Here is a 15,597-nt window from a genome sequence, read left to right as displayed (position 1 = left end):
TATCTGAGGCCAAAGTTTCCTCCCAGCAACATTATACGTGCTTTGGTTTATTTCATCGAAGGATTTCTTAATGATAAATAGTGCAAGAACAACCATATATCATTTTCATGTATCTCAAACAAAGTCTTAGCTACATAGTACTAGAGAAAGACAAAGAGTCTGACATGGGTAAAAGTCCACAAGATGACATCTGCTGATAAGAATAGAAAAATGAAATTATTCTGCAGACACGTGTAACTTGACCTGGACTTTACTAGAGAGGAAAAGGCTATGAGGATTCTAACAGGGATAAAAACACTTGGATCTTCTCTGAGTTATAGCATGACCATGCAAAAATAAGTGCTAGTAATCAAATGAGATCTATTAATTAATCGTGCAAAGCCTCATGCTGTAAAGTTCATTTTCTCCATAAAATAAAGTCACTTTCATTTTTATCCACATTTTTATAGATAATAAATGAAATGTTCATACAAATTAGAGTCAAGTAAAGGTAGTTGGAGAGGTTGTCTTATTATAATACTTTAAAAGATCAAACCAAATGTATGCATGTGTCACAGATTGCCATTTTTCTCTATAATGTGAGAAGGAATCAAGAAATATGTTAGCTTTAATGACGTGGTTCAGTGGCTAAGACACTGAGCTTGTCGATCAGAAAGGTCAGCAGGTCGGTGGTTCAAATCCCTAGTGCCGCATAACAGAGTGAGCTCCCGTTACTTGTCCTAGCTTCTGCCAACCTAGCAGTTCGAAAGCACATAAAAATGCAAGTAGAAAAATAGGAACCACCTTTGGTGGGAAGATAATAGTGTTCCGTGTGCCTTCGGCGTTTAATCATGCCGGCCACATGACCACAGAGATATCTTCAGACAGCACTGGCTCTTCGGCTTTGAAACGGAGATGAGCACCGCCCCCTAGAGTTGGGAATGACTAGCACATATGTGCAAGGGGAACCTTTACCTTTACCTTATATATTGTTTATAAAAGATGACTCCCAGGAAGCAGGGTTGGAACACATTCTCAGTCTTGCTTCTTCTCTTTTGGGGAAAGTCAGATGCGCCATTTATTCAATTTTGCAATATCGATTTGATTTTCTGAAAGGCATATGGAACATATATTTTTTCTCCTCTTTAAAAGAGAAAGATCTTAAAAGTAGTGTTTATACAGCAAGTTTTGTTTTGGCAACAAGACAGCAAACATTCCAATACCATTGTGCTGTTTAAAGTTACACAAAACGCAACATCAGTTTTGCACCCATTCCAACTGTACAATACACCCTTACTCAGATGTGACTCCTCTTCCCTTGCCTTTGAAATGAAAGTTTAACAAGAGGTTTGGTGCATCAAAAACGACTAACCAAACAGTATTATTTAAGCATGAAAAATAATATACCAGCAAGTACAAGACAGTGCAGTTGGGTTTATAGATGCAAGCTCAATTATCAAATGCTTTGTTAAGTTTGGTTTATTGTGTTAGTCTGACATTTCAAATACCTTTTGTAGCCATTAGTTAGTATGGACAAAGTCAATGGTACTTTATTGAACAAATAAACTAAACTCAGAACAAGTCCTAGGGAGCATGATATTTGAATCCAATCTGTAGTATATTCACACAATAAATTAAGTCAGTTTACTCCTTTACTTACTTTTTAATTTGCAGAAACTGAAATTAAAACTTGCAACAAGTCATTTTGTGAGATTCCAGGACACGCTCTAGATAGGCGTGCATGAGCCCATTTCAGATTCTTTACCAGTTCTGTTTTTGTTCTGCAGTTAGGCTAAATATTTTTTTTATAAGCTTCCTGGAAGAAAACAATTCATCATTTGTTAAGTATGGGAATGCGGGTTCTCTGTTTCTACTGTTTATACAACATATAGGAATGTTTCGACTCTTATGTGTCCTTACTACAAAGAGGCAAATTTCGAAAACTCTTCTTGCCAAACTGCAATCAGTAGATTCTTTTCAAAGTGGACAGTTCTCTTATGCTGTACAAGTATTGGGGAGAGAAGGAATTTTCCATTTCCATTCACTGCCATTTCAGAAATAAGTACTAGCTGGAAAAAGACAAGTCCAGAGAAGTAAATCACAGAGATAAGAACAGATTCTTTTTTTTAGTACTATTGAACATAGCTTTTTTGGTTTTAGTTTTGATTAATTTCTCATGGTGTGCCAGCAGATTTTGCTAACTTGGGAATTTCACTACAAATGCTTCTCTAACTTAACCTAAAATTTTCAATAATTAGTTTCTATCAATTATAACAAATGTAACAAAAAGGCAACAATAAAAAATATTGGGTTTCTGTCGTGATGGACTCTTGTGACGAGCCGACTGACAGAGAATGGAAGCAGTTAACTTCCTCCCATAATTGGGCATACCAGGGGTTGTGACTTTAAATATATATCAATATATATATACATATATATATATATATATATATATATATATATATATACACACATATATATATATATACATATACATATACATATATACATATATATATATATACATATATATATATATACATATATATATACATATACATATATATATATATATTGATATATATATATATATATATATATATATATATATTGATATATATATTGATATATATATTGATATATATATTGATATATTGATATATTGATATATTGATATATTGATATATTGATATATTGATATATTGATATATTGATATATATTGATATTGCAGGAAGAAACAAAATGTTCAGGCTCATGACATATCAAAGTCTTTGGTGAACACTTCTTACAGAGGAATGAAAGAGTGCTTTCAGACTGTTAATATGGGCAGCTTTCAAATGAGATCATGAGTTTTGAATCTATTTCAACTTATAGACAATGCAGGAACATTAATTACTAGTACATTTGTTTTTGGCATTTGGGGAGGTGTCTCATCTGCTTTCCATCTATTCAGAACATGCACCCACATGGAACCTTTTAAACAAGAGGAGGGAAATTATAACTTCTATAAATGTTTTTTTTTTTTGCAAAGATTTTCAATCACATAAAATATCTGGGAGGCAGGACAGATTAAGATAATTTATGATTGCAAGCAAACTATTGTTTCAGGATGAAAACCAAATTTATGGAGCTGTTGCTGGAATGATCCTTGGCAGTTTAAAATGTATATACCAGTCTCTCATGAAAATCCTGGGGCTTACCTAAGTTTCCAAACAAAATGGCATTAATAAGAAGGATGCTAATAAATATGTCTTTGCTTAGCAATGTACATGCATCATTTTTATTTCTGATTTTATTAGAATAAGGGTGGGGATAAAAAAAGAACTGACATTGTCTTTGGGCATTTATGAGATACAGTTCTAAAGTTATAAATTGACAGACTTGATTTATTATTTTATTGGAAAACTGCAGAGAACAATCCCTGGGGAATCTGGAATTACCAGCACAACAACAACAACAAAACTAAGCCTAAGTTCACATTTTATATAACAGGCTTTGCCAGGTTAACATTCAGATATGGGAGACCCTAAAGGTTTGATATAACACCTTTGGCTGAATCGGGAATGAAAAAAAAATCAACGAAATTTAGTTTTGTTCCTTGTAGAAATGCAGATGAATTTTCATAATTTGTAGATGATGAACATATGATGAACACTGAATAAGCTAGCCAACTGCATTTTATCTTGCACCTAGCTTACATCTTTACAAGCTACTAGTTCAGTGGTATGTGATCCCTAAAAAATGGTTTTTTCTTAAATTATGGTTAACCCAACTGAGGTCAGAAAATTCATAAATAATAGCTCTAGATTTCAAGCATGGTGGATACAAGGAAAAACAGCAGGTGAAGGGCCCTTGCTTACAGTAAGTACTGTATTGTGATTTAAAAAAAAATAACACTAATCTTAAAATGGAATGGATGAAAAGTGGAATGTGGAAGCTGAATGGAATCAACCAGAAGAACACTGGTGGACATTATCAAAAACTGCTAAGGAGCACAAGATGTGATGCTTCCTCCTTTCACATCTTACTAAGGTAAGTAACCTATGCAACTATTATGGCCAAGCTTGAATTCCGACTGGTAGAGCCCTACTATTTTCTCCCAAGCCTGTTTAAAAAAGGTGGGTGTATATAAGATGAAAGTTGTTTTTTTTCCCCTGGGATCCAGGACAGGCTTCTGGAGGAGTGGCTGGAATGTCCTCTTCCTTCAGAGAAGCATTGACTACAACCTGGATCCAGCTTCAAATCTCTTCCCAGGAGGGCCAGGGATCCAGTGCACAAATGGGAGAGCTACAGTATAGCAATAGCATTTAGACTTACATACCACTTCATAGTGCTTTACAGGCCTCTAAGCAGTTTACAGAGTCAGCCTATTGCCCCCAACAATCCAGGTCCTCATTTTACCCACCTCAGAAGGATTGAAGGCCGAGTCAACATTGAGCCTGGTGAAATTCGAACTGCCAGATTGCAGGCAGCTGGCAGTCAGCAGAAGTAGCCTGCAGTATTGCACTCTAACCACTGCACCACTGTAGTATGGAGTACTTGGTCCTCTTCCTTGAGATTTACAGCTAAGAAATCTTCAACGATGTCTGTTATTTCAACAGAGTCCATCTATCTTGTTTCCAACTTGGAGCAGATAAGACCTGTTTTAGCAAGGCTGTAATAGCTGTCATATGTTTCTTATTCTGGCCAATCCTTATATAAATAAGATCTGAGACACCTTGGCCAACATTTTGCCGATTAGAGTAAAAGTATGGAAGTGATTCTGCCTCACCACTTTTATCACTTACATAATAGGGTCAGATTTTAGTTCACACCTATGTCCAGGCATGTTCACTCTTTGAAGATCATATTTTAAGCTGTTCTCAGAACACATTCTTCCATATCCTACTTTAGAGAAATAGTCTTTCATTTGAGATCTCGGGTGCAGACAGCCCTCAAAAAATCCTCGATAATGTCCATAAAACCACTTCAGGCATTGCCATCTAAATCACAATTTTAATATGCTAGAAAAAGAAAATAAGTAAAGACATATGGAGCAGATATATTAATAGTATTGTATTAAAATAAAAATTACACTAAATTATTTTTCCTCTTGGCACTACAGTGCATGCAATAACAAGAAGAGGACCTATCTGCTGTGTTAGAAATCACTTGGGATTACTCCTCAGAAACATAAATCTTCCATACCAAATTTGCAGAATAAGGTACTGTTATAAATAATGCAATAGAGCTATGATTATGCATGCAAGCCAACTATTCATAATCTTTTTGTTTCTAAAACAGAACAAGAATAGCATTTCTGTGTTGGTGCTACCGTTCTAATTACTGTGACATCTGCAAGCAGAGAAAACAGATAAGGTGCGCTTCAAGTATCTATATTTTCCAATTTATAGATCTATTACATTTAAGAACATGATATTCAACCTTATTGAATCCCAACCACCCTTTCTTACATTTCTCTCTCTCATCCTTGTGAAGGGAGGCATGCTTAACCACCAAAACAAAACAAATAATTGACTAGCTAGGATGCCAACATTTCAGGGTTGCCTTCCTTAACTATACAACCACAAACATCTTTGTGTAAGCATTTGTGAAAGGTGGTTTGGTATGATGTATGTGTTCCGGTTTGCTTCCTCTAAACTCTGATATATACTTATCTGTGGTAACTTCATTGAATACAATTAAGGATGCTGCCTGGACTGTTTTGTGACCCTGTGGCCTCAACTGCACCTCTAAAATTTGGGGGCAAATCATCAAGGCCAGTCTGATTTCCCATGGTTTCAGAAGAACAAGGCAAATAAAAAGGGATACATTAGACCAGGAGTCATCAGTTTAACATATTTTAAGTCCCAGCATTTACTCAATCGAAGAAATTCGTTCTCACCATAATAGGAAAATACCCATGTAGGGCAGGAATATGTTTACAGGCATTCTATTATTTTTGAAGGGTGTTAAATCCTGAAAACACAGAATTGTAGAGTAGAAATGAATCACAAGGATCATCAGTCCAGTCTTTGCAGTGTACAGGAATGTCAAATTGTCCTCAGGGATGATATCCTGGCTCTTCTTTCAAAATATCAGAGGCAGATTACTCACAATCTCTGTACCTAGGTAGGCTATGCCACTGTTCTACCGGATTTATTTTAATTAACTTTTTGACAACTTATCTAGGTCCCACATTGTTCATTTACTCATTCGTTATTTACCCAGTTAACGGGGCACTTGGTACCATGTCCAAGAATTTTATAAAATACATTAAGAAATTGAAACTTCCTGCAATAACACTAGCAGAACTGCAAAAAACTGTGCTACTCGAAACATCATACATTTTAAGAAGATACTTGGTTGACACCTAGGATGCTGGCAGCAACCCGTATCAACCATCAGCGCCAGTCAATGATATTTGTGATACATTTTTAAATGTTCAATTGTTTCATGTTTAATGAATAAAAGTTATTATTATTATGTGGTTAATCTTTGGTGAGATTCACAGCCTTTGGGGCTGGTTGGTAGCTCAACAGCTCAAGTCCTAACCAAGGACCTTGGAACTGTTAAAGTAACGTCGGAGGATATAAGCTGCTCCAAGTAGGGTGGTTTTTGTAGAATCAGAATGTTCAAGTCTGATAAATTTAACATTTCCAAATAGCGGGGGAGCCCTTTAGGTATTGCTCCAAGGGCTCCAATTACAATTGGGAAAACACATGATTTCTTTTTCCACAGTCACTCAACTTCAATTTGCAAGTCCTTGTATTTTGTGATTTTTTTCTTGCTGTTTACCTTCAATTTGTGCATCACCAGGTATTGCAATGTCAATGAACCATACTTTCTTCTTTTCAAGTATTGTTACGTCAGGTGTGTTGTAGGCCAAGTGCCTGTCAGTCTGGATTCTGAAGTCCCACAAGATCTTGACTTTCTCATTCTCTAAAACCTTCTCAACCTGATGTTCCCAGTGGTTTTTGCTGTACTCAAATCCAAACTTTTGGCACAATTTCCAGTGAATGATCTTAGCAATGCGGTCATGGTGTTGTAGGTAGTCAGTTTATGAAATTTTGCTGCACCCACTGATCAAGTGGTCGACTGTCTCATCTTTCTCATTACAGAGGCGACATTTGCTGTTGGTGGTAACATGTTGAATTTTTGCCTTCATGCAGTTTGTGGCTAAGGCTTGTTCTTGAACTGCCAAAGCCTTCTGTTTCTTTTTTCAGTACTCCTGATCTTAACCAGTTCCAAGTTCGTTTTTGGTCAGCTTTGCCTTCAATACTTTTCAAGAATTGGCCATGCATAGCTTTGCTTTTCCAATTTTCAGCTCGCTTCATCATCATCATCATCATCATCATCATCATCATCATTATTGAGGTTGAGTGACAGTGAAAAAAAGAAATCATGTGTTGTCCCAATTGTAATTGGAGCCCTTGGAGCAATACCTAAAGGGCTACCTCACTATTTGAAAATTCTAAATTTACCTGACTTGAACATTCTGACTCTACAAAAAACCACCCCACTTGGAACAACTTATATCCTCCAACGTTACCTTAACAGTTCCTAGGTCCTTGGTTAGGACTCGAGCTGTTGAGCTACCAACCAGCCCCAAAGGCTGTGAATCTCACCAAAGATTAACCACATAATAATAATAATAATGAGGAGGAGGAGGAGATGATGATGATGATTTCTAGGTCTGTGGTCTCCAACTCCAGCAGGATCACTGCATCATCACCATGGGAGATTAATTCCAAAAAAGCAATCTGGCCCCAGTTGCAAACAGTTTGTGCGGCGCTGCCCTAAGCCATTAACGTAACGCGTGAACCCAGCTAAATGCAACCTTTTATTCCAAAACACATCACCCCCAACAACACACTTCATCTTCATCCCAGCTTTTTAATTCAGTTTTCCCCAATTCAGCAGCCACTTCCATCGCCCTGATAGCAGGGACCTGCAGCTGCAGCTTCTACACCTCCGCTAAGCTGCGAGCCCTCGGCACTGTACCTCACACTTCCCATCCCATCCCACTCTCCCCACAGCTTACGGCGCCACCGGGCGCATGCGCGGCCGCTCGCGCTCCCTCCTTCCCGCCGCCGCCGATTCCCCGCCCCCTCCGCCTGTCAAGATGCGTTCGGCTTCGTCTCCTGACGTAGCGGACCCGGCCTCGGCGTGACGGGGACGAGCTGGCTCGGTCATGGCCCAGCCCGGGGAGACCCCGGCTTCGGAGCCGACGGAGGGTGAGGAAGGGAAGGCCGGGTGCGGGTGGGGGCTGTGCGGGTGGGGAGCCGGCGCCGGCCTGAGGCGCGGCCTGCTAATTCTGCCTCGACCTGGGTGCAAAAGGGGGGCGTGGGAAGCGGGGAGGAATGCAGGCCGCAGAGGGAGCGAGGGAAGGAAGGAAGGAGGGAGGGAAAGAGGAGGGCATGGAAGGAGCGGAACCCCTCGAGCTCCCACAGGCGCTTCTTCCCCTCCCCGCGCAATTCCTGAACCCAGCCCTTCGTCGTCTTCTCCTATCCTTCTTCGTCGCTCTCCTCGCCCGCATCCTTTCGAAGCCCCCCCCCCCTTTTACCATACCTCTCCCTCTCCGGCTCCGCTGCCTTCCTACTTGGCTCCCGGTCCCTTCTTCTCCTTGGCCCCAGCGGCGTCGCCACCTCCTTGGGCACCATCCCTTTTCGCAACGACTTCTGGCTTCAGCCGCCCATCACTGCGGTCTCTGTCCCCATCGAAGTCCCCTTCTCTCCTCCCCGCCTTTCAAGTGACTCCTGCATTTTTCTTTCCTTCCATTCTCCCAAACAGCTGGTGCTTCTCCTCCCTCCCAGAATAGAATAGAATAGAATAAGAGAGTTGGAAGGGACCTTGGAGGTCTCCTAGTCCAACCCCCTGCCTAGGGAGGAAACCCTACACCACTTCAGACAAATAGTTATCCAATCTCTTCTTAAAAACTTCCAATATTGGAGCATTCACAACTTCTGGTTGTTCCTCTTCTGGAACAAGTTGTTCCCCTTCTGGAGGCATGAGTTTTTTTTTCCTTATGTTTGTGTCTTAAACCCCACCCCCAAACTATTTTATTCCTTGCTCTTTTTCTCTCCCATTAACCCTTCTGCTTTAGCTTTCTTCAGCTTGGAGTTGTACTGGATGCAAGTACGAGTTCTTTGGGGCTCACAATGTTGTGTGAACCCAGCCGATGTATTGTTCAGAAACTGAGTTAACTTAGTGGCCAGGTTATAACTTCAGCCACAAGGTGTTCCTCCCCTTATCTTCTTTGCAAAGCAAGATGTGTCCCACTTGTTATATTTTTTGCTTATAGCTTCCCCCTCATTCTCAAAGTCCCTCAACATTTACTGTTCTGACTTTAGTTCTGACTCTCTTTCCTCTGATCCTCCTTCATACCTATGCAACCACTTACTTTAACTGTCACCTAAACAGACTGTTCTCTCTTCTCCACAGTAACCACTTCCTGCATCCTTGAGGTGTTAAATAGTAATACTAAATGTGATATCAGCTGTGGTAAGGTTGAGACTATTAGGAGCATGGATTAATGTTGTTAGATCAAATAAACCCAATATTAACTGTATGTTTAATCCCTAGTGGAGTCTCCCTACTAGAACAAGTAACAGAGTGAGCTCCCATTACTTGTCCCAGCTTCTGCCAATCTAGCAGTTCTAAATCATGTAAAAATGCAAATAGAAAATTAGGGACCACCTTTGATGAGAAGGTAACAGCGTTCCATGCGCCTTCGGTGTTTAATCACATTACCACAGAGATGTCTTCGGACAGCGCTGCCTCGTTGGCTTAGAAACAGAGATGAACACTGCCCCCTAGAGTTGGGAACAACTAGCACATATGTGAAGGGAACCTTTACCTTTAATCACTACAAAAATAGGCAGTCAGAAATATGATGGTTATGGCATTTGTCTAAGACTGGAGAGACAGATTCAGGTTTTCCCTCTCCCATGGAAACCGATTGCCAGATTGTAGACTAGCCACTGCTTCATTCCAATGAATCTCACAGGTTTATGGTTGTGGAATCAAATTGAAGGAGGAATACTATGTAAACTGCCTTGGCATTCTATTGAAAAGACAGATTTATATCTAATATAAATAAAAAAGAAAAACTAATTTTATTAATTTTCTAAAGCTGATGTCACATATTCGTGGACCCGTTGCTCCTTGAACTTTTTTCCTTCTGCTGTATAGGCAGGCTTGCTTCCCTTTTTTTAATCAGCATTTTCCCACTATGTTTGCACATTTGTTTTTTTTTTTAAATAAACAATTTATAGTTGACTTGGAAAATATTGGGAGTATTAATGAAGATATATTATGGGTGATGTTTTCTTAGAAAATAGCAAATGTAATAAATAGGGCAAGTATGTATTAAAATTGTATGTAAGAAGGAGGGGAGCTACTCATAGTGCATGTACATGTACAACTACTGTTGGTAGAAGTGTCAATTTTGTAAATGTATGTGACAGTTATACAGAAACCTGCTTTTGTAATTGAATGTGTAAAATAACATATTTTATTGGTTGCAATTCTAAGCCACAAGGATAGTTATATAAAAGTTGTTTTTAATGCTACATAATCTTGTAAAGTAACTAATAATAATGAATAAATAAAATAGCAATAGCACTTAGACTTTGCTGGGGGAAGACTTATGAATCTCTGTATTATTTCAGTTATTTCTTTGATAGGAGCAACTCTCCAGGAGAATACACATTTCTACAAAAACTGTATGTGGTATATGCCATAATATCATATCTTGCTTCCAATCCTAAGAACCCAATTTGGATGGAAGGCTGAGTTAAACTTGAGCTGATAATAAAATTAAAATAAATTGTAAAACCATCTATTTAGATAAAAAATATTAAATTAATACTGTATTTTTTGGAATATAAGATGCTCCGAAGTATAAGACGCACCTAGCTTTTGGGGAGGAGAACAAGGGGGAAAATCTGCCTCTGCTTCCTAGCAATTTGCCTCCTTGCAGCAAACAGTAAACAGTACAGAAGATATACACTGTTTGTGGTGTTACATTTCAGACTATACTTGTACAGATGCTGTTAAAATTGATGTGGCTTTCTGGAAGAAAACATTATTTGCCCCTTGCAGCAAATAGCAAGTTTCAATTTCAGTTTAAGCAGGGGCCTCCCAATGATCAGCTGTTTCAAGCTGCAGGGATTGCCATAGCCTATTGTCACCTCCACAAGCCCCATTTTCTCCATTTGCTGCATGGAGGTAAATTGCAGGAGGCAAAGGACAAAGGGTAGGGACGGTGGGTGGGTGGGGCTATATTTGGTGTATAAAACACACCCAAATTTTCACCTCTTTTAGGGGGGAAGAAAGTGTGTCTTATACTCCGAAAAATATGGTACTTGGTTACCCAGTCAAAATTCAGAGGAAGTAAATTAGATAGACTTTTTAAAGAATAGAATTCCAAGTCATTGGCTAGGATTTTTGTGTTTGTGTGTTCAGCTAATCTTTTCCACTATATGGCAACATCTATGCAGTTTTCTTGGCAACAGTTTTAAAAGTGGTTGCCACTGTCACCATTTGCAGACTGAGAATGAGTGGCTGGTCCAAAATCATCCAGTTGGCTATTATCTAAGGCAGGACTGGAATTCACAGTCTCGCAGTTTCCACGCCCGTGCCTTTAACCACTGCAACCAAACTAGTTTTTAGCTAGGTTCATACACTGCACTATACTATGATGCAATTTGCTTGTGGCATTTTATATTATCTTATTCCAACTAAATATAAATCATGGTAAAACAGTTTATGGCTTAGTGGTGTATTGATCAAAATCAGGAAGCAGAACTTTATTTTTCTTCAGTTAAAGGAATCATGAATAAGGTTTAGCTGTAGGATAGAGTTTTGGGACATGGGAAGAAGTTGACGTGTGCTAAAGCAATTTTCAGGTGCCTTAGATTAAAGCCTTTCTGAGCTTTAAATGTTCTTATGAAGTGACTTTATAATCATATATGCATGACGTTGGCTTTTTATGAGGAGTTATATTACATTATTACTCCCACTCTGGACATCAATCCAAATACTGTATATTGGAAAGCTTGTAACTTTTTTATAGTCTTTAGAGGCATTTTCATGGTTGAGTGCATAATTTTAATTCTACTGAGTAGTTACCATAGTAGTTAGCAATGGCTAGATCTCACCCTTCAGAGTGGTAGGAGTGGTAAACGTTGCAAAACTGGAGACAGACAGTCATGGCCAGTGCAACTACCTGAAAATAAATTACAACATAGAAGTGTGGGTTCTGTAGCTGTTTAAAACTCTTCATGTGAACAAAGAAATGATTAACGCCAAGAGATGAATGAAGTCATTTCAGCCAGGAATGGAGCAGATCCCACTTTTGTTACATGGAGGAAAAGGAATGCAAAAACACTTCTCTGAAAATCCACAGTAATTTAAATACAAATATATTAAAGTGCAGGAAGTATCAAAAGAAGAGTTACTTTCCCTTGTAACTATTTTTATGTCTGTGCTGGTCATAAAAGATAATTTTACCTTTTGGTAACTGGGTTTCTTTAATACAAAACAGGAAGGCCTGTTTTGTATTAAACCTATAATGTATATTTCATTGTGGTTTGAGCTATTGGGAAAATCCAACTTTTTCTATGTGGAAACCATGGGTTTGGGGCATGATATATATGGCTACCCAGTTGTGGTTTATTCAAGAAATTATGATTATAATGTGTGAGTGCATCTGTTAAAGGTGTTGATGCATTCAGAATGAAAAGTGTAATCTTGTGGTTATGTGGTTCCATCCTACATCTTAAGAGAATTTAGACACTCCAGTTTACTATACTGTCAATTTTTAAAGTACTGTTACATGAATCATTTCTGGTTTTTCATCTGTGAAATGCAGAATATTTGTATGATGATCATTTGTTTCCATTATGGAATAAATACTATAGTGAAAAAGAGGTGGAATATATTGATTAAAATTTGTAGTTTATTTGTGTAGTGCAGATTTTGAAAATTTGTTGGGGATTAGAATAGATTAGAATAGAGTAGAATGGAATAGAATAACAGAGGTGGAAGCTACCTTGAAGGTGTTCTAGTCCAACCCCTGCTTAGGCAGGAAATCTATACCATTTCAGACAAAATAGTTATCCAATTTCTTCTTTAAAACTTCCAGTGTTGGAGCATTTACAATTTCTGGAGGTAAGTTGTTACATATTAGATCGCATATGTATTGCAAGAGCAGTTATCTGAAATAGAGATTTGTTTGGAAATAGACAGTTATTTCTTTTGCAAAAATTGAGTACAGGAGTCCATTGTAAAATTATCTACCATATTTTGGGGAGTATAAGATGCACCTCCCCCCCAAAAGAGCGTAGAAATGTTGGTGCATCTTATACACCAAATACAGCCATTTTTGGCCTCCTGAAGCTCCATCCACGCGCACCATTTTTGCAAAAATGGGCAGTTTTTCGCAAAAATGGAGGCGTTTTTGCCTTCCTCCAGCCCCTCGACGCACTCTGTGGGCTTCAACAGGGCTGGGGGAAGGGGAAAATGCCCTAATTTTTGTGAAAGAAGGCCCATTTTATGCCATTTTTTCACAAAAACGGAGGCGTTTTTGCCTTCCTCCATCCCCCCAAAGCACTCTGCAGGCTTCAGCAGGGTTGGTAGAAGGGAAAAATGCCCCCATTTTTGCAAAAATGAGCAAAAAATGAACAATTTTTCAGAAAAATTGAGGCATTTTTGCCTTCCTCTAGTCCCCAGAAGCACTCTGTACACTTCAGCAGGGCTGGGGGAAGGGAAAAATGCCCCCATTTTTGTGAAAAATGGCCCATTTTCTGCCAATTTTTCACAAACACGGGGGCATTTTTGCCTTCCCCCGTCCTGGTGAAGCTTGCAGAGTGTTCCTGGGGGCCAGGGAGAATAAACACTTTTTTTTCTTACTTACCCCTTTGAAATCTTGGTGCGTTTTATACACCGGTGCATCTTATAGTCCGAAAAATATGGTAATAAGATCAAATGAGATATTGAAGTTTGGGAGATAATTATGGCAACTTCTAAATTTTTTTAAAGTTGATAATATTGAGTATACAATATGTTCTGGAGAAGAATTAATAACTTTGAAATAACTGTTAACTTATTTTATAGGATAAGATACCTTTTTGTCTGCAGAGGAGGTTGTTTTTAGTGAGGCATAAATACTGAGAATTACTAAGAAACACTGAAAAATTGACCAACCCCCCCCCCTTTTTTTTTCCTGAATTACTAAAGGTTCCTAATTCTTAACTGAAAATCTCTGTTGTATTGTATTGGAATGGGATATTTAAAATTCAATTATTGCTTCAGAATAAAGATTCAGTTGTAAAAATGATAACACTTTCCATGCCGAGGTGGCGCAGTGGTTAAAGAGCCGAGGTGGCGCAGTGGTTAAATGCAGCACTGTAGGCTACTGCTAGATCAGCAGTTCAGCGGTTCAAATCTCACCGGCTCAGGGTTGACTCAGCCTTCCATCCTTCCGAGGTGGGTAAAATGAGGACCCAGATTGTTGGGGGCAATATGCTGACTCTCTGTAAACCGCTTAGAGAGGGCTGAAAGCCCTATGAAGCGGTATATAAGTCTACTGCTATTGCTATTGCTATGCATCTAATATATTGTCAGTTGAAAGATTATTTTTAACTGTTCAAATTTGCTGCTTAAAATGAGAAGTCATAGAATGCCTGTTTTAAGGCTTACTATTGTAGCCAAGGAGGAGGTCTTAACTTTAATCTTAAACTATATTTTTAGGTCATATTTCCTTTCCTTGCAGTCTATTGTATTGCCAAACTAAGGTTTAATGGTTATTCTATTGTTAAGCAACCACTAATCTTTCAAGAAAACAGCAGTGTGCAAGGGCAGCTATAAAACAAAGCTGCATCTTGTTTCATAATACTTTTTTCTAATCTCCATGGTGCCTCTTTTGAAGAGCTGGGGATAAAGTAAGTTTTCCATACACTATGCAGTCCTTGATAAAGAAATCACTGTTGATTTGTTATTGTTTGCAAAAAAAAGTGCTACCTGACATAGAGGTAGCTATGTGAATATTTTAATTACAACCAGCTGTTTATATCTGTTGGATGAACATAGTGAATCAAACTATGAAGATTAAAAAAACTGCCAGAAAAATACAGTAAAGAAATGACAAAATTTCCTTTTTTTAATATGATAGTGTAATTCTCAGACAGTTTCTGCACTTATTCGATGTTATCATCTTTCCTATCTAAAGAACAGCAACCATATGCTTCCTTTTAAATACAAGTTGTTTTAGATGGAATGCATCTCTAGATAATTTGACCTTGTAGAACTGGTTCACGCATAATAGCAGTCTTTATTTTGCTATTATTTGAATAAGGTTTCCCTTTTAATATCTATAGTACAGTGTGTTAACCGTTTATAATAGTCCTCCAAACATTATTTAAAGATCCAGCTATAATTTACAGTTCCGATTTGGAACTGTTTTTTAGTAGCACATGGAAATTATGTTATGTTGAGGGACTGACAAAAAAAAGGGATTTTTTCTCAAACGAACTAAGAAATTGTGTTGGGAAGCCTTTGGAAGGCTCTTGAACACTCCGGAGGGCTAAAACCAGCCCTACGAGCAACCCGGAAGTGACTTCTGGTTTGCTTGG

The 15,597-nt window shown here is 38.4% G+C and overlaps 1 protein-coding gene across 2 annotated transcripts in view; it reads left to right on the top strand.

The window, feature by feature from the left end:
- The first annotated feature begins 8,065 nt into the window (after window positions 1-8,065).
- The window catches only part of RABEP1 (rabaptin, RAB GTPase binding effector protein 1), a 58,959-nt gene continuing 51,427 nt past the window's right edge, over window positions 8,066-15,597 (top strand). For both annotated transcript variants that reach the window (XM_032215544.1, XM_032215543.1), the window contains exon 1: window positions 8,066-8,196. In XM_032215544.1, the coding sequence (XP_032071435.1) occupies window positions 8,154-8,196 (43 nt within the window). In that variant the 5' untranslated portion in view covers window positions 8,066-8,153. The remainder of the gene's footprint in view (window positions 8,197-15,597) is intronic.

The sequence above is a fragment of the Thamnophis elegans genome, chromosome 4, assembly GCF_009769535.1.
Source record: "Thamnophis elegans isolate rThaEle1 chromosome 4, rThaEle1.pri, whole genome shotgun sequence".
NCBI lineage: Eukaryota > Metazoa > Chordata > Lepidosauria > Squamata > Colubridae > Thamnophis > Thamnophis elegans.
The sequence above is the reverse complement of the archived record's forward strand: the minus strand, read 5'-3'. Positions and strand labels throughout refer to the sequence as shown.